Source organism: Zychaea mexicana (genome assembly GCF_025766255.1).
Source record: "Zychaea mexicana strain RSA 1403 chromosome Unknown BDB00scaffold_102, whole genome shotgun sequence".
NCBI classification, from domain to species: Eukaryota; Fungi; Mucoromycota; class Mucoromycetes; order Mucorales; family Lichtheimiaceae; genus Zychaea; species Zychaea mexicana.
The window spans coordinates 42,392-61,195 of NW_026516765.1; the positions used below are offsets into that span (position 1 = coordinate 42,392).

Below are 18,804 nucleotides of genomic sequence, written 5' to 3' on the forward strand. Positions count from 1 at the left end.
GTGTGTGTACCACTACTACTTACTACTACCACTAGTGCTTGCACTCTGTTCGGATGACCCCATTGGATCAACCTTGGGGGGTGGGGTGCCGAGGGTTAGGGAACGGGGGGTGTAAAACGGCTTTTTTCTTTGTGTCCCACTTTTTTCTCTTGAACGACTATTAGCCGACGCGTGTGTCATTATCAGTCTTTATTTGCCCTACAGCTTCTTCCACACTCGATAGATCACTACTGCTGCTGCTGTCGTGTACACCCCTCTTAGAAACATATGTACTCTCATTCATGCCAGCGTTACGGAATTTCCACCAATGACCCGAAGCGGACAAGTGTACATGAGGCAGATTCCGATATGGTTTAGCTCAGAAACTCAAAATAGTTGTCTGCTGAGGAACAACCGGCTTCGATAACCTTCGAGAACGCTGAAATGCTGCTTTAATCCAGCAAACGTTATTGTCGTCACCTATTCTTCTTCATATGCCACTGTCGATGAAATCGTCTTTCCCCCCTTCCCCTGACCCCCACCCCTTCCTCTAGAAGCGACATCACACTTTCAACCAACCACACACCAAAAAAAAAAAGAAAAAAAACTTTACAGTCCGCCCTGAAATTTCTCATTGTAAACAAAGCCTATCTCGATAACAGCAGCAGTTGACATGGAAAAAAACCTTTTATTTCCCCGGTGTTCGAGTTTCCCTTTTTCTTTGTATTCTAGCACCGCAGCAATAATCATTGAGACAAGTATGTAGCGGCTGTGTGCTGTTGCTTCAAAGAGCTCACAGACAGCTAACACTTCTTTGATGTCGACCCGGTGTGTATGTGTAGATCCAAAAAAAAAAAACAGAAACGGAGCATGTATTACCCGTAACCAGATTCCGTCTTTGTCACACACTCGGTGTGTAACATATCTGGCGCCACCTATCATAGCCCCTCCCCCACAGCTTCTTCAGGCGTTTGTTAATAGATGCCTTGTGTCTTGTTGCCCTCGTTTCATCAATGAAAAGAACAACAGACTGTCGTCCTTGGTACCACAGTGAATACCTTTTGTTTGTGTATTACATAGTGTTGAGAATAAAGTAGATATGTGTCACATACGAAACGCGTCGAAAAATGTTTTTTTTTATTTCGGACATCACATCGATCTAAGGATAAACTACCTTGTAAATAAACTATTCATGGGATCACAACAATGCTATGTCTCTCTCTCTCTCTCTCTCTTTCTTTTTATTTCGTGTATATGTTCCCAAGGAACGGAATAAGGACGGTCTTTTATTCTTTATGATGTTGGTGTTCTCCTGCTTATACGAGTGCATGCACTTACTGCTACTTGAATCCTTTTATATATATATATATATATATATATATATATATATATCCAAGGCACTCGCGCTCAAGTATATGGAAACCATAGATACCAATTACCGCAACAGTGGGATACTCTGCAAAATCAGAGAGGCTAGAGGCGATCTTGAGCTTGTTTCAATTAGGACGCGAGTATGTGACCACTTACTGTTTGTATTACCTTGCGGTCACGTTTTTCATGCACATCAAATCTTGATATACGTGAGTTTGTATTTTTGTTTCAAGCTTCATTGATACCACCAGTCCAGAATTTCACTGGGCTTATCATCTGAGGCTGAGGCCATTGTCAAGTAAAAACAATAAGAGAAACAACACTGTTCAAGTAACCGACTGATTTAGTGGCATACATTCATGCCGTGGTGGCTATACAGCACTATTAAAGTACTTGGCGAGCTACATTGTTCATCCCTCACCAGCACCACACCGTTGACTTTTTACTGTATCAGCTAGCGATCTATTATGAATTAAACGTTTTTATATTTTCCAACAGACCCGATGGTGGCCTGATGATGCAGCAAGCCAAATTAAAGGCATTCTTGAATTCTGGCCCGCCATATTACCACAACTTTTTTTGCAATTGATGTAGTAAACAACATAATGCACCAAACGTGTTATTGCTAGTTACAGTTGTACCTAAACTGTAAGGAGTAATTGAGGGGAAAATGTATGACATTTATATTTCCTTTGAGCCACAGCCCATTGAAGCTTTTGTTGGGATGCAATGTTGGTTCGGTGGCGTGTTATTGTGTGTCCAGGGCAACGCTTTTCTGTCCCGAACAACGAGAAAGAATAAAGAGACGGTTTCAAAAAAAAAAAACGAGGAACATTTTTTTTTTCTGTCTTTAAATCGGCATCATCGGGCCGAAGCAAAGCAGCTGGGATAAATGTAATTTCCTTGGTAACGCAGGCAGAAAAAAAAAATTCTTGGCGTTGGAAAGGACAAAAACCACACACAAAGATACATGGCAGTACCCTTTTATTATTATCCGTCGGACCCGCCACGAGCCTCTCATTTTCCGCTATGCCCGAGCGTTGTTTGGTTGCGACGAGTCGCTCTTTGTATATATAGCCATCTCAAATATCCACCCTTCTCTGTTTTTTTGTTTGTTTGTTCGTTCCTGGTTGTAGTCGTAAAGCTTTGAGCAAATTATAAAACGATGTCTGCGCCACAATACTCATATCCACCACCACCTCAAAATGCTGCCTATGCACCTCCACCTGCTGCACAGCAAGGCTATTATGCTCCTCAACAGCCACTGCAACAATATTATCAGCCAAAGTAAGTCGTCTTGTTTTCTAATCTTTTCCGAAAATTGATAATCCAATTGACTTTTGACACTATCCTCTCTGTATACTTTGGTGCGCAGTCCTCCTCCACAAACTGTCATTGTTCAACAACAAGGTCAGCAAAATGACGCAGCCGAAGATTGTTGTTGCGCTTGGTAAATATCTTCTTCTTCTTTATTATTACAATGGATTCCCAAAGAGAGCGCTCGTGGTGATTGGCAATGGTGTGCTAATTGGAGCTCTGCTGCTCTGTAGTATTCAAACCATCATGTGCTGCTTTATCTGGCAAGCATGCTGTTCGATGATGTCCGAATAATAAGGCCCGGCCATCTTAAGTTCCTGCTCCTTCCTCGTTCATACACATCAACATACAATTACCTGTACATTGCATTATAATCTATAAAGTTAGCCGTACTGCGCAACAAGCATATTTATTTTTTTACTACCTAAAATTATTCGACCGTCCAAGAAAAAGTGGAGGGCACAATGGCCAATTATTTTTATCGTGCTGTCACGCTAACGATTCTAAGCTTTTTTGTTGTTGCGGTGACAACAGTAGCTAGGGGATGTTGCTAGGAAATGAAATTGAAAAGGTACGGCTGGCAAAGTGTGACACATAAAGTTTACCAGTACAACGGTTTTGTTCCATAGAATACGCTGTCATTATCAAGTGAACATGAGCGCACTGGTTTTTATTTTTGCATACCGTGCGTGCTGAAACCTGAACCCAAACAAAAGGTCATTTTTGTATTTGGTGCCACCTCGAATCCATTTTTGCAGCCGGAGCGGTCACACACACGCACGCATATTACAAGCGCACATCCTCTCCGAAGGTAGGCAGTAATAGCAGCGACACAGATCAAGGAGAGCAGACACTATTAGCGGGGGTTACTTCTTTTTTTCTATTTTCTATAAAAAAAAATCCCAACATTAGTTAAAACAAAAGAGATGATGAAGTCAAAGGGATGGGCTCTGGCCATCATCTTTTGCGTTTTCCTCTACTTTTGCTTCTCATCCCTCAATGCCATTGCACAGTCGAAAAGCACACAGCGATCCGCCGACATTGTTATCCAACGGAACAACCCCTATCGACGGTCCAACAGTACACTTTTGACATCAGTCCTGGCACACATTAAAAGCGGCTACGTAGCGAACCGTACACCGACATTCGACACGCCACCATTGCTCGTTTTATTCAGCTGTCGACAACCCAATGCGTGTGGATCGTTTGAAGAACGATTAATGAGTCTCACCACCGCCTACGTGTTTGCTCTTGTCTGGGATGGTGCTGCCTTTGGTATTGACATGGACGCCCCTGTCAAGTTTGACTGGTACTTTGAAATGACGTTGGGTTCCATGAGCATGAACGAGGGCCAAATCGAATTTTATCTTGACAATGACGCTATCGCCGACCAATCGACCCTTTTGGATATTGACTCCATGTCGACCGAAGAACTGCAATCAACCGATTTTATGGCCAAGTACCGTCAAGAGAATGTCAAGATCTTGCGATGCGGTAAATGGGATACTTGGACAGCATTACTCGACAATCCATCCGTCTGGCGTCACCGTGACAAGTACCAGTTACAAAAGTTGAACCCGTCCGAAGTGTTTTGGGTCGTGCACCAGATCCTGTTCCGGAAACCCAGCAGTTGGCTCGAAGGTCATTTGGCGTCGTACCGTGATTTGATGGGCGGCAGCATGTACACAGATCCGATTCAAAAACCACCTGTTCCGGATGACAGTGTGCAGCATCGATGGATGCGCGTGGGCATCCATTTGAAGACCAGCATTCAGGAGGACATTGATTGCGTTGCGGCCAGGGCAGCATTTGTCTGTCGTGGTGCTCAGGTCATGGGCAAGGAATGCCATGTCTTTTTGTCCGCACCGTCCCAGGATATCATCCAGGCTCTTCAAAAGGCAATCCAAAAACGCAGCCAAAAGGATCGTCGTACAATCATTCATGCTGTGTCCGAATCCTATGAGTTTATCCCAGCAGCGTCCATGATCCAGTCACCTTCGGTCCAGTTGTCGGAAGAACAACGCGTCAAGCTCATGTATGCTCGACCTATCATGGACTGGACTATCTTGTCACGCATGGATTATCTTATCGGTGGTCATGGTGACTTGTTCCTCAAAACAGCAGCAGCGGCTGCCCAAGTCGAAACTGGTCTTTATCAGGTTGGTTCTGATGAAGAATGTAAAATCGAGCCCATGACAAGCTGGTAAAATCCCCCCCCAATTAGAGAAAGAGAGAGAAAGCAAAAGAGTATCTCAATTAATATATCAACCACATACACACCGATAACAAAACTATATACTTGCACACAGTCATACGCGCTTCTTTTGTATAATAACATCCCTTTTCCCTCCCAAGTCTCTGCGAGAATTATACATCTTCATATATTTTTATCGATAACTACTACATCGCTTTTTTTTTTGTCTTTTACACTCGTAACTTCCCGTCTTCTTGTTATTGTTTTTTTCTTCATTATCTTGAAAAAATGTTACCTACTACGATTAATACAACACTTTTATATGTTTACATCCATATTATCTTACTATTGCAGTCGGTGCTGTTATAGTGTTGTTGCTGTCATGTTTCAAAAAATAATGACATGGTGTGCAGTTCTACACACATGTCAAGGTTATTTCTCTCTTTGGAGAGACAACAGCATTAATGAAGGTGTTGATACACTTGGTGTTGTGTATTATTACCAAGGATTTTTTTTAGCAAATATACTGGGCTTTCATATCATTACAGCCTGCTTTTGTTTTCCTGTGACACAAACAGATCGGCGTATCTCGTGTGGAGATCGACGACACGCAGTAATGAACCGTGGTAATTATGTTGGATATTGATTATTCCAAATGATAGAACCTTAGAAATGGTACTTTATCCGATTATTTTGGTGATTTAGGCGTGACAATACGCTTAATAGCAAAGAGAATACGACATACAAAACAATAGATGCATCAATACTGTAATCAAAAATGCCATTTCCGGAATCATGCAGCAAGCCGTTTGGGCCATTTCTGAGCCTCTGTTCTTGTGTCCCGAAAATCGCCCAATCCTAATACACAGAGATAGTACTGTGGTCTCTCTTTCACTTACCGATAAGAGAAGAGAATTTGCTTAGCTTGTATGAATATTGACATGAGTGCCGGTCCACGAGCGAATTGATAGGTCGATCGATGGTAAAAAAAAAAGCTGCTTGGTGGCCCTCCTCCTCCCTCTCATCTTATCTTTTACTTGTTTTGAGCTCTTTTAGGTTCTCCTTCTTGTTAGGTTGGTCATTACCAAAATAGCTGGATGTTGGGGCTCCCCAACTAAAATAAAACGGTACTGCCCTAATCGATGATGATGTTTGCGTGTTCACGAACTTTTATATGTACGTGCCGCTGCTGCTGCAATTGATTTCTTTTTTTTGCCTGCGTCTCCGCTCGCTTGCTCACACACTGGGCCGGAATCCTGTATCCGTCATGTGTGCACACTATACACAAGTCCACTAGTTCCTCATTGATAGACAATGCGTACTATCAAGATTACTAGTGATTATTTGCACACCACACGCAATGATAGAATAATTTGGGGGAAATTCTGTGCACAATACAATGCGTACACATAGATAACAGCAATTTATAATTATAAAATTACGAAAACACGGGGCTGATGATGGTTGCGATACCGTATACACTTCATTAATAAATTTACTGCTATTGAGTTTTTGGCACTTTCCCTCTCTTTCTGTTTCTTATTTCTTTCCTTGTTTTGTTTTCGTTCCGTCACTCGAACCCAACACTCTCTTGCTATAGTTGCGCACGCTGCTCACGCATAAAAACATCCACTATAAACTTTACTACTACCATGGCCGAAAGATTTGTTAAAGGACAAGATGGTACTGCCGTCTGCTGGATGTTCAATGAATCCAACACGAGAAACAATCATTGGGATCCTCAACATCAGCAAGAGCAAGCTACTGCCGCCTTTGCTTCCACTACTCTTGATGAGAGCAGGAGCAAGAACGAGTGCGATAATGATGGCGATGATGAATACTTTGCGTGTAAATGGCGATCATCCTCATCGACCTTGGCTTTTCCAAGCTCAAAGTACACCAGTAACAAGCGACCATTGAACGGCAATAGCAACAACAGGAGTGAGGGCAGCAGAAGAAGTAGCCCTTCATTTTGCTTGACCCATCACCAAAGCATGAAAAATTTTTACATAAATGATGAAGATGACGACGGCGATGATGATAAAAATACCTCCAACGACAACGAATATGGCTCGGTTTCGGATTCATCCGAAGACTTTTACCTGGAGGACAGTACCAGCAGTAGCGACGAGGATTATTTTTTCGATCCGTTACCCACGCCGACAGTTACCACCACCATGACAACTACGACAAGTCCTGCACCAACATATGCATCGCCAACAGCGGCACCGAAAGGGTTGTCGCCAATGACGGGATTCTTTCCAGTTTCAATTGTCACTCCATCAGCAACAACGAGAAAAAACAGCAAAACGACAACGTCTACCAAAAGCACATCACCGCCTTCATCAACAACCGCACCCACCCTCAAGGATCGACGACAATTACTTTTACGCCGTTGTGACACCAAATGCTCTTCCGGGCTTAATGAATGGTTTGCAGCCAACTTGCATCATTAAACAAACAAAACTCTTTCCACATTTGTCAAGGAAATAGGGGATGGTCTTTTTAGTAGTAAAGTACATATATATAACAGCACATTTACTATTGCTATCTCTGTTCTCAGACTATTGTATATGTAGCTTATGTCCTCAGATTTGTCATTTCTGAATTTGTAGTAAAAATAAGTACACGCTATTCATGTTTTTGAGATAAAGAAAAACCAGTGAAAAGTGGTGTCATTACAAACACGTATATGCAGATTTAATAATTATTTACAAGTATTGACGAGTACATGTAGATGGAGTGGATGAAGTATATGCAGACATAGTACCTGCTTCTTGTTATGTATTTTGATTATCTACGAGTAGCCTTCATATTCGCTTCTCGTAACAGCAGGTGGAACTCTGGAGCAAACCGGTTACAAATACTTCTCGCAACATGAGGATATTTTGGATGAGCATCTGCCATGACCGTGATGTTGACCTTATCGCAATGCGAAACTAGACCAATGGCAATTCCGCCTTTGCCGTTCTGCGGTGGAAGTACGTACACGTCGCTGATGGTTTTCCCACCAAATTCAACAGGGTCGGTAGGACCAGGAAGATTTGTAAAGACGCCATGGGGAATATTAGCAGCACGATTGACCATCGGCAGCATACCGGTTAATAACCCGGGAAAGTTGTCAAGTATTCCTTGGACAAATATACTGTACATCAAGGATGGGATCCGTGATACCTTGACTGCTTGCATTTCTGCTCGTACTTGAGCCAGTAGCTCCTTTGTATCGAGGTCTTTCATGGAAAACCAGCCCCATATCCCACTGACCACATTTTGGAAGCTATCGACAAACAGGTTAGAAATGACTTTTTTTTTCTCTGGAGGTAGTCGAGAGAGATATATTTTTACCTTTGATCGTCCATATCACGCTGTGAAATTGGAACAAAGAGTCGTACAAAATCGTCATGCCGCACACCATTTTCTTCCAGATAGCCCTTGATACAACGCGTCACGACCAACACCATTACATCGTTGACAGTGCCGCCCAATACACGACGCACAGCACGTATGTCTTTAAGCCGTATGGTGTCCGACCAAGCGACTTGTTTCTTGTAGGATTGCAGGCCGGTATAGAATAGATCGCGGTGGTGTGACAACCTTGCTGGCAAAATACATAGCAAAATCACCCACAAATCATGCAATAATGTAATCCACACAAGATATACGCGGTTCATCCAAATGCAACACCAAGTGGTTAGCCATTGCAGCCATGCTGGGAACAAAAAATAGATTTGGTCCGGGATATCGTTGAGCAATGGTGCTGTTCGCAGTAGTTGCTTCTTTTTCTTGTAGTTTGCATTTCGTCTTTGCTGTTGCTTTTGCCTGTTGTTGCTCTTTTTGTATGTACCGTCGTCCAATGATGCTTTGTTGTTCTGTCTAGACGGTTCGTGGCTGGTAATCTCCAACAAACTATCAATAAACCCAAGTCCATCGCAGAGACAATGATGTGCCTTCCAGAAAAATGCGCATTTTTCATCGTGTAGGCCCGAGATTGCGTGAAGTTCCCATAATGGTTTAGAATAATCGAACGGGCGCGATTGCTAGTAGGTTTTCCAAAGAAAGAAAAGGTCGTAGAATGTTTTGTTTATATAGAGATCCTTTCATAGACGAATTGCTTGTTTGTTGATATGTATCGTGGGCATATACTTTACCATATCGGAAATGTATTCTTGCAAAGACTGTTCGCTTGGAGCTTTCAGTCTATGATATTCTATGTTCATATGCGGTTGCCATCCGATCGGGTTACTCCATACGGGCGTATATAACGCAGATCCGTGTGCTGGCACTGAAGCGTATCGAGGGAATTCATCGCATAACTGTTCGACGGATTGGTAAACAATACGGGAATCAAGTCGACCGTCAAACACCCACAGACTGCTGACAGTCATCAATCGTCGCGGATGTTCGATTTGCAGGAATAAATTATCCATTCCGGAGAGCTTTTCTTCCTCTAGCATGTTTGTTCTTGGTGACAAGTCCAAATAATGCAGTAAAGAAAAGATTAACAAAATTGAAATCCGCGAAAAGGTTATTCTTTTCTTTTAAACTGTTTCAAATATCGGAACAGCAGTTGTTGCTTGGTAATACAGCAGTAATTATTTAGTACGGTCTCGGGCAGTTATTCCATTGCACGCTTTTTTCCTTCTCAGTTTGAAATCCTTGTTGGAGAAAGCGATATGATATAATGATGACTTGAGGTCGCCCTCTTAATAAAAACATACAATAGCACTCTTACTACCTTTTATTCAGACGGTAGCATAAAGTTAGATGTGAAAACACGAAATACTACAGTTACAGGCATTTCACGTACGGTGATTGCAGTTATGGTCCATAACTTGAGCGTGACAGCTGTCAAGTGGATGGATGATCAGGCCCAATAGCGGCTCTGTGAGTGAGATTTCGCAATGTAGCACAAGTTTACTGGGGAACACATGAATGCTTTGCTGCGCGTAGATGCGAGTAGATGCGAACAATGAGAGAGAGAGTGTGTGTGTGCAGCAGCAGAGCAGTCACCGTCCAATTTTTACTGGACGATAGCTCATTTGTAAACCCGAAAGGTGATACCACCAACCACTTCCCTTTCGAAACTTTTGCATAGACATGTCAGCAAGCGGAAATCAGTCAGGCGATGAAGGCGATTTGGATCTCAAGGAGCAGGATCGTTACCTTCCCATTGCAAAGTAAAGAAAAAAATATATACAAAGCATATAGACGCGTGTTGTTTTCTGCACATTATGAGTGTCGTCACTAGGGCTACTGCAGTACTACCTACCACCTTGATACTAAATGGATAAAAACGTATTGTTGTATTTTTCAGTGTTGCACGCATTATGAAAAAGTCATTACCGGAAAACGCGAAAATTGCCAAAGAAGCCAAAGAATGCGTTCAAGAATGCGTCTCAGAATTCATTTCTTTCATCACTAGCGAATATCCTTTTTTTTATACGCCAAGTTTTAGTGGGGAAGGAGGAGAATCAAGATAAAGTAGAGGCAGGAGGAAGGGGGCGTGATTGCTTTTTTACAAGAGCCTGCGTAGTGCAGTCAACAGAGTATTAAGAATACCATCCTTAACCCAAAACGTGTGCCCGTCATTACAGCAAGCGATCGTTGTTTACAAGAAAAGCGCAAGACCATCAACGGAGAAGATATTTTGTGGGCAATGCAATCATTGGGCTTTGAAAATTATGCAGAAGCACTCAAAATATACCTGGGCAAATATCGAGAGGTAACGAAGCGCATGCGCGAGAGCAACAGTGGTTTTTTTTCTTCTTAAAACCAATAAGACGGATAATTGACTAAAATGTGAAAAACCAGACGACCAAGTTGGAACGAGCCACTTCATCCACAAAAGACAAAGAAGACGATGCTTCGCCTGATTCAAAGCAATCACAGCAACAAGATCAGCAGCAACCATCACCACAACAGCTCTACATGCAGCAACAGCAGCCAACGTCTCAGCCAGGCCAACCACCAGCTGGCATGTCTGGCAACTTTTACAACGGTCAATAACACATTCAATTAAAGAAATCAATATCAAAACGTATACTGTGCTCGGGACTACTATTGTTCGTCTACATTCATTTGCTACAAGAGGGAAATTAAGGATCTACGCTTGGAAGGATCGTCATTCGTACTCTATCTTTTTGGAGCTAGTCGAGAATCAGTATATAGGATGCATGTGTTTTCTTACAAAGGGAAAAGGAGGATTCATTACAAAAATGCGAGAACATGTATATAAGAGGATGATTGAGTTATTGCTTGATGCCGTACTGGGCCTTGTACTCGCGCATAAGAGTCAATTGCTCGCCATAAGTACCCTTCTCCTCCATAAACTCCATAATGTGATCCATGGTGATGATAGCGCGGACGGGGACACCGTTCTTTTCCTGGACAGCCTGGATGGCCGACTTGCCAGAGCCATCGGGTGCGACTTCAGCACGGTCCACGGCCACAAGAACGCCGGCCAACTCGGCGTTGTTTGCCTTAATGATACCGATCGATTCGTTGATCGCAGTGCCAGCTGTGATCACGTCATCTACCACGACAATTTTACCGCTCAAAGGTGTACCGACAATATCGCCACCTTCACCGTGATACTTCTTTTCCTTGCGGTTGAAAGCGAAAGGTGCTTCTTGCTTATGTTCGTTCGTCAACGCGAGAGCAGTGGCGCACACCAAAGGAATGCCCTTGTATGCAGGGCCGAAAAGAACATCGTATGTGAAGCCGGCATCAACCAAAGCAGCAGCGTAGAAGCGACCAATCGCACCAAGAGTCTTGCCACTGTTGAACAAACCGGCATTGAAAAAGTAGGGTGAGACACGACCGGATTTCAAAGTGAATTGACCGAATTTGAGCACATTGTTCTGTAAGGCAAACTCAATGAATTCACGTTGGTATTCTTTCATTGTTATAAATTTTTTTTCTTGTTCAGCAAAGAAGAAAAAACTCAAAAAATAAAGCTTAAAGGTCGGTAATGTCGGAATGTAGCGGACAGTCACCCGGCTTCACGCCAGTACTATGTGCTACATACCAAAACGAGGAACTAACAGATCCACAAGGTTAATTATGTTGGACGCTAAGGATACTTTGCCATGTTTGTGAAAACTACTATGTTATATGGAAGTCTGAATCTGTTGCGTGTTTAGATAAACGTCAATGTGGCTGAAGACTTGAACCATTAGTCGATGGCCACCCTGTCAATACGTACGTAACGTACATACTGCAGTCCAGAATGGTAAAATCTACATACTCGCTGCAAGACACGTCGTGCGTGTCGGGAGACCAGTATATTACATGATGGCGTATATGCAAGCTGTGGGTCATCCCTATTTAACACATCCCTGCGAGAGTTTCTGGAGACAATCCATTCTTCTTTTCTTTTTGCGTCATTGATAGCCTCAAACGATACGATACAACTGAGGAGCAACGTGCCAAACAAACACATAAATTTCTTGTTTCAAAAAAGAAGCTAGTACATATATACTATCTATCATTCGAGAGAACAAGAATACAAAAGGCGGGTAAGTTACAGTACTTTTCACTCTGGAATCTCTTTCTTTTATACTCCTTTGTCAGTAAAATACACGATATATAAATGATAAAACGAACAAGAAAAAACCATTACTTGGCTACTGTTACGCATGGTATAAAATTGTAGTGATTTCTCATGTTTAAAGAAAAAGGGAAAGGTAATCATATCAGTGGCGAACCAGATGACTCCATCAAGGCTTCCGAAGAAAATGAACAAGCAAAAATCACAGTAAGTACTTTAAAAAGCATTTTTAAACAGATATCTGATATCTAAGAATAACACAACACGTTATTGCTCTGCCCAGGATGGCAAAAGACACATTGGATCTTTAGTAACGAGGAGGGAAATGGTCGAAAATCACGATGAAGACGGAACGTATCATCAACGCCACAATCATGACGAAGATTTAAACAACAAGACAGAGGAGGGCGGTGAAGGCTCGACAATCGTTGTCGATTGCGGCTATGCGTGGTTTGTTGCAGCTGGAGCAACAGCAGCATGCTTTTTTGCATCTTTTTACCCTGTCTGGTAAAATACACTTTTTTGAACGCGTTTATAATTACGATCGACAGCGATGGCGATAATTCTAATTGAACGCATATTTTATGTAATTTTTCATACATTCATACAGGGGTAAGGTTTGCCTCTGACTTTTACGCCGCCATAGCAGATATAGCATTGCTCCTAAATACTCACCTATCGCTACGCAAACTTATTTTTGCTGGTTACTTACTATTGTAGGTGTCATCCAAGATATGTACATACGAGATCATATCTTTTCTGGTCCAAATCTTACGACACAAATGACATTGGTCGGCAGCATATCTCAAGGAATTGTAAACTTTGGCGTTCTTATCAGCAGCCTACTATTAGACCGCTTAGGGGGCACTAGGAATTTGTGTATACTCGGATCGTGCTTCATTTTTGGTGGATTTATGCTGACATCAATATCGACTTCGGTAAGAGCAGATAACCACCCGCCACAAACAGGAAAAAATGGTGACAGCGATTGATGACGTATGTAGTGATGGAAAGGATATGTATAAGTGTTAACAAAATGTATTATTTTGACGTAGGCAGATATGGCAAATATATCTGTCATTGAGCATTGGTGCAAGTTTTGGCGCAGCGCTTCTATTTGGGGTTAGTGAAAAAGAAGCCTTTTTATTATCTCTTGTTGCTTATGGTATTATGCATTACTCCTTGCCCGTACATATTGATTTAATTTCGATTAAAATAATTGAAAAAAAACAGACAGCCACCCTTTGTATTCCACATTGGTTTGAAAAGAAACGTGCAACAGCTTTCGGGATACAATCGAGTGCCACCCAATTTTCTAGTCTAGTACTTCCTTTCATTGTCACGCGTGTGTATGACACTCTCGGTCATCAATGGTATGAGAGAAACCGTTGGATGATAATACTGTTGTATGATGGGTCGCTAAAAGAAGACATTGTAATCCTTTCAGGGTATTCCGCGTTCTCGCTTTCATATCTGTAGCTATCAACGCCATAGCTATCGCCTTTATGAAAGATCAACCTACCAGAATGGAGAACAGTAGCGGAGAGCAAATATCCGGCAGCAACAAGAACAAGACAATGAGTTTTGATCTGAGTATCTTTAAGATTACTGACATGCTAATTTGGTTACCAACTTATCCAATGTCAATGAGTTCGCGATTTATCGTGCTTATGTTCTTACCGAACTATGGAACATACATTGGCCTTTCCGGAACTAAAGTAGCTGCAGTTACTGCAATTGCATCGGCAATGAGTCTATTTGGTCGAATATCTCTTGGGTAATCCACCAAAAGATACATATGCACAGTACATGTATTACAAAACATTGAATTTACAAGACGGAAATTAAATAACCTTACGTCGTGTATTCTGTAGTATAATGGCAGATCGCTTTGGTTATTTGAACATATACACTCTGAGTAATGCAATGACTACGTTGACCATTCTCACCATGTGGATGTTTGCGAATAATTTTGCAAGTCTCATCGGGTTTTCTGTGGTATATGGATTCTTTTGTGCAACTCAAGCTACAGTTCGTACGTTATCTAACTGTGATTTTTGTTTTCAATTACATGCATGGTGGGGAGGAAAAAGAATTTTTTTATCGCTCACGTTCTCTCTGTCTTATTATTATTTTTGTATATAGATCCAGCGGTAACTGCCCGTATAGTTGGTATGGAGAGGTATCCAGCCGCTATGAGCTTTAGTATGGTCCTGAGCATTCTAGTTATCCCACTTTCGCTTATTGCCAACAGCTTGTCCGCTGGTATTGGAACTGCCAAGGATCCATTTTTAATTTACAAGCTTAGTGGTGGAGCACTCAGTGGTCTCTGTACAATACTAGGGCTGGTCACGAAGTTTCGATTGGATCGGAATTTGTTTGCAAACGTGTAGTGCCATATAGAAGTAAAACGGTATGCCTTTTGGCGCTGGTCAATCCAGCCTTCAATAAAATAAAACCGGTATTTAAACTATATAAAGTGGTGGCAATTGTATTAAGTACAGAAGGAAGCACATGAGTAACACGTTAAACGCTGTACACAAGGACACACATGCATCTAGATGAAATCCAAATACATAAAACTGCTAATGTATGTTTTGTCGGTAGCTTCTGTCACTCAGCTGCTATTTAGAGCCTATTGTCAGTGCGCGCTATATGATGACGCTGATGCTTTGAGCCCTTCTAAAATTGAGTGCACAGATGTGATAGGCTTTTTTATATTTTTTGTGGATATTCTTTTAAACACAATGCAAAAACAAACTGCAATAATGATATAGCTAGGGTAGTTACATGCAATTAAAATGACGTTTGTAGTAACTATTTATTACAGAAGACAACAGAGAAAAAATTAAATATTTGCTAAAAAGTTACGTTTTAACCGAAACTTAAGAAATAGAGAGAGGAGAGCGCAGGCCGCGTATCCTACTCCAGCAATAATCTTACAGTAAAGAAAGGGATGTTGAGTATTGTTGGCCTCAACAACACTTGCAATGAGTGGACCTAGTACAAAGAATATGAATGCAAGCATACTGATAGAAACAGCGGCAGGATATTTCTCCATTGAGCCGAGGATGTTGATGACCACAGGTGCAGCTAATCATTCACATGTAACAGTTGGGTGAGTTTCCATATGTAAAAAATGGCTTGGATATACAACACAGAAAACCTGCTCCAATTTACTTTGTCACAAAATAACACCGTTTTTTACAGGGGCTGTAAACCTTACCTAGTGTAAAATAACTTCCATATACCAGACCATTGACAACAGCGAATAGCAATAACACCCCAAAGTTGTTGGCAAACATCCAAATAGCAAAGATCGAAATTATGCAGATAAACATGCACATAATATACGTATTTAGATGCCCCAGTTTATCGCCACATATACTAATATATTCAACAAAAGCACATTTTATATGAATAATGGTGAGTATTGAACTGAAATACATAATTTCCGTATTCTCTCATTTCCTCACTTACCCAGCTGCAATTCTGCCAACAATGCCAGCTGCCGACAAGACTGATATGGTAGCTGCACCTTGTGTTTCAGTCAGTCCAATGAATGTCGCATAAGCTACAAGGGCAGATTAACTGACTTAGTGATTGATTGCTACTGACTATGAGCATTGGTTCTTCTATATGTGCACTACCGTGTTCTGAAAGTACTTGAATAAAAGAGAGCCATTTGACTCAAGTATACTTACAAGGAATAAATACAAAGACAGTATAAGAAGCGTACATTTGAATTGGACCCACGACCACCCAAATCATCATGTTCAGATCTTTCAGTATAGGAACAAGACTGACAAATTGCTTTTTTACGCTTACTGGCGGTGACTGGACCCTTTCTCTAATAAGCACAACACTTGAGAGGATCAAAGCAAACGATATAAATCCAAGTACACGGTATGTCCTTGTTCACACAGAATAGTCACCAAAGATTTAAATTTAGTACCTTCCATCATCGACGACGGCTAAATTAATTTTCTGCGTCTACTTTTGATACATACCAAGGTGCGCCGAGCGCATTGTTTATGGCAACCATGATATGCGGCACAATAAGAGCAAAAATTGCAAAGGTCGATGCTTGTACACCAAAGGCAGTTGCCCGGTACTTGACAAACCATTGTGGTAAAATCCTCAATCCAACCTATGTAGTGGTTATAGAACAGTCAGCACCCAACATGTTGTAGTGCTCTAGGATCTTTAGTTAAAGTAAATGTGACGACTTACAGTACTGAAACACGCGATTCCGAGTCCTGTACACACGCTTACTGACAAATAAAGTTGCCAAATCTACAAACACATTTGGGACACATGAATTAATCGTTTTTTTCCACTCTATATAGCAACGACATGCTGATGAGGTACAACTTACAGAAGTAGCTAAGCTAGCCAACATCAAGCCCGCAGTTGTCAGTATGAGCCCAGTATAAAGCACAGGCCTGAAACCGACACGGGAATAGATTAAGTTTATGAAAAACACGCATGATAGTACCATTGCTTGGAAGAGAGCGCCGACAAATGTCAGTTTGATATTAACGTCCGTGTCCGATGCAAATGTACTACTTCGCTTATAATGGTCTTGCATAATGCCTAAAATACGAATTAAAGTTTCAGTTTAATCAGTTCTTTTTTTGGAACACTGAACCATCTGTTGCTGCTGCTCGTGTTCGAAAATGCCAGACAAAGAAAATACGTCTCTCTCTTGTACGTGCACGTACCCCTTTTGGTAAATAAACGTGTTGGTACAATCCAGTGTTGATTACACTACTTTTGACTACCATCATCAGAGTAAAAAAGCAACACTACGTACCAGCAATTTGGTAAGCCGCAAAGCAATGATATAAGAAAACTTCCTATTCCAACTGTCCAGGCCTGCTTTCCGTCAGTTGGCAACTCTTGTTTTTTGGGCTGGCCACCATCGTTAATATTTGATTCTTCCATGTGTGCATCGTAAGGCCCATCTCTTTTCTCGTCCGATTGGTCGCAGAGCGCTGGCATTGGTTTTTCATTTGACTCTTGACGACCCGACGGACAAGTAGCAGGAAGATATCCTTCGTCTACTGAGGCCTTTGCCGTTTCATTGTTGCTCTTTTGATAGTTGGATTTCAGCATATCTGGCCAAATAGTACCACGTCTGTCGTACTGAAAATGTAGAAGGTAGTGGCAAAAATGTAAGAAAGAAATCTGAATATTAAATAAGTAGAGGGAAAGGCGAAAAAGCGAGCGTGACTTTCCGCCCGCTATAACTAGAGTGAGCTTAGTCAAATAATGCTGGCTATGCATATCAACTTTCATAGCGCCGTTATTCAGAAGTATACGGCGCGTTTAAACGCAAAGAAATAAAGCCACAAAACCTTCTTCCACATACATATGCAGCTCTAATATGTAGGCTCTGTATAAATACAGCTTAGAGGCACTTTGGGCGTAAAGCGAACAAAATAGTCTGTGCTTCGTCAAATTTGTTCTCCAGCTATCACGCCATACGCCAAATGAGCACATTAAACCCTTATCTCATTTCAAGAAAACACGGTGTTTTCCACTAAGATAGAGCTATGGGCTAGACGCTACCGAGTAATTCTTGGTGAAAGTGATTGACGTCAATCAAAAAACTTTGGCAGCAGAATGTCAACTACACTACTGAGAAAATTGTTTTCAACGCTAAATCATCTAGTGAAGATAATCTAACGGGAGAAGACACATAAAGAGTCCGAAGGAGAAAAATAAACAAATACTCGAAGATGCGATCACTTGCATGAGATGCAAACAAGCAAAATCGTGTGCATGAAGAGATACATGATTGCTTTGCTGTAACAATATATAAACATGAAAAGTTATGGCTTCGAGTCAGTCTGGAGCATATGCATTTGCTACACTTCGTTTCCGATCCAAGCAACAGCAGTAAAAACTTTTTTAAAAATGAGTCAGTTTTGGCATCACCAGCATGTTAGAGCCTACTTTAGCAGAAGCCAAGTCGTGCAAGGTACGAAGAAGCGAGACATTCATTTTATGCAGTAATGTTAGAGGAGCATGCGGTTTTTGAAAAGCGCTCTAATAGGCAAACCAACCCCTTGTTGTCGATCTCCGTTTCATCCCGCGTATCGTAGCAACGGCAATTAATCCCCCGACACATTACACGCATTCTGCATATTGTTGCCCCTGTTTTACGACTTATATCAATTGTCTACTTCTCATGTTTTATACATTGACCCACTATTATTTTAAACAATACAGTCCCCTATATTGTATTTCTCAATTATTATCTGTATCCAACACATAAAGCAGTACAAAAGCCCCCATAAACGAATAATATTAGCTCAGAAGAGCACAAAATGTACTCCTTGCATAAATCGTCTGACGCAGCCGCTCAAACACACCAACACGAAGTCCG

The 18,804-nt window shown here is 41.6% G+C and overlaps 8 protein-coding genes across 8 annotated transcripts; 5 read left to right on the plus strand and 3 right to left on the minus strand.

The window, feature by feature from the left end:
• Nucleotides 1–2,515: 2,515 nt before the first annotated feature.
• BDB00DRAFT_877098 (uncharacterized protein) lies at nucleotides 2,516–2,804 on the plus strand (the record flags this gene model as incomplete). The annotated part of the gene is made up of 2 exons (XM_053127561.1): nucleotides 2,516–2,637; nucleotides 2,726–2,804. 2 exons carry the CDS (start codon nucleotides 2,516–2,518, stop codon nucleotides 2,802–2,804), a joined length of 201 nt encoding a protein of 66 aa, XP_052975005.1.
• A 789-nt stretch (nucleotides 2,805–3,593) lies between these two features.
• Nucleotides 3,594–4,874, plus strand: BDB00DRAFT_877099 (uncharacterized protein; the record flags this gene model as incomplete). Its single annotated transcript, XM_053127562.1, has 1 exon — nucleotides 3,594–4,874. One exon carries the CDS (start codon nucleotides 3,594–3,596, stop codon nucleotides 4,872–4,874), a length of 1,281 nt encoding a protein of 426 aa, XP_052975006.1.
• Nucleotides 4,875–6,342: 1,468 nt separating this feature from the next.
• On the plus strand, nucleotides 6,343–7,552 carry BDB00DRAFT_846770 (uncharacterized protein). The gene has a single exon (XM_053125178.1). It carries the CDS (start codon nucleotides 6,514–6,516, stop codon nucleotides 7,315–7,317), a length of 804 nt encoding a protein of 267 aa, XP_052975007.1. The 5' UTR covers nucleotides 6,343–6,513; the 3' UTR covers nucleotides 7,318–7,552.
• Nucleotide 7,553: 1 nt separating this feature from the next.
• BDB00DRAFT_932479 (wax ester synthase-like acyl-CoA acyltransferase domain-containing protein) lies at nucleotides 7,554–9,315 on the minus strand (the record flags this gene model as incomplete). The annotated part of the gene is made up of 3 exons (XM_053129082.1): nucleotides 7,554–8,138; nucleotides 8,207–8,898; nucleotides 9,010–9,315. 3 exons carry the CDS (start codon nucleotides 9,313–9,315, stop codon nucleotides 7,655–7,657), a joined length of 1,482 nt encoding a protein of 493 aa, XP_052975008.1. The 3' UTR covers nucleotides 7,554–7,654.
• A 604-nt stretch (nucleotides 9,316–9,919) lies between these two features.
• On the plus strand, nucleotides 9,920–10,988 carry BDB00DRAFT_28985 (histone-fold-containing protein). The gene is made up of 4 exons (XM_053116805.1): nucleotides 9,920–10,038; nucleotides 10,176–10,286; nucleotides 10,454–10,583; nucleotides 10,673–10,988. The coding sequence occupies exons 1-4, from the start codon at nucleotides 9,959–9,961 to the stop codon at nucleotides 10,865–10,867; spliced, it is 516 nt and encodes a 171-aa protein (XP_052975009.1). The 5' UTR covers nucleotides 9,920–9,958; the 3' UTR covers nucleotides 10,868–10,988.
• Nucleotides 10,989–11,109: 121 nt separating this feature from the next.
• BDB00DRAFT_877103 (orotate phosphoribosyltransferase) lies at nucleotides 11,110–11,763 on the minus strand (the record flags this gene model as incomplete). Its single annotated transcript, XM_053127563.1, has 1 exon — nucleotides 11,110–11,763. One exon carries the CDS (start codon nucleotides 11,761–11,763, stop codon nucleotides 11,110–11,112), a length of 654 nt encoding a protein of 217 aa, XP_052975010.1.
• Nucleotides 11,764–13,117: 1,354 nt separating this feature from the next.
• Nucleotides 13,118–14,803, plus strand: BDB00DRAFT_887068 (major facilitator superfamily domain-containing protein; the record flags this gene model as incomplete). The annotated part of the gene is made up of 6 exons (XM_053128435.1): nucleotides 13,118–13,348; nucleotides 13,470–13,536; nucleotides 13,648–13,783; nucleotides 13,858–14,187; nucleotides 14,285–14,445; nucleotides 14,556–14,803. Coding segments are annotated over 6 exons (1,173 nt in total), but the record flags the coding sequence as incomplete, so codon positions are not given.
• Nucleotides 14,804–15,258: 455 nt separating this feature from the next.
• BDB00DRAFT_963251 (major facilitator superfamily domain-containing protein) lies at nucleotides 15,259–17,377 on the minus strand (the record flags this gene model as incomplete). The annotated part of the gene is made up of 8 exons (XM_053129748.1): nucleotides 17,226–17,377; nucleotides 16,789–17,007; nucleotides 16,644–16,706; nucleotides 16,421–16,560; nucleotides 16,115–16,323; nucleotides 15,891–15,984; nucleotides 15,637–15,797; nucleotides 15,259–15,503 (listed from the first exon to the last, which is right to left on the minus strand). Exons 1-8 carry the CDS (start codon nucleotides 17,355–17,357, stop codon nucleotides 15,259–15,261), a joined length of 1,263 nt encoding a protein of 420 aa, XP_052975012.1. The 5' UTR covers nucleotides 17,358–17,377.
• Nucleotides 17,378–18,804: the final 1,427 nt, after the last annotated feature.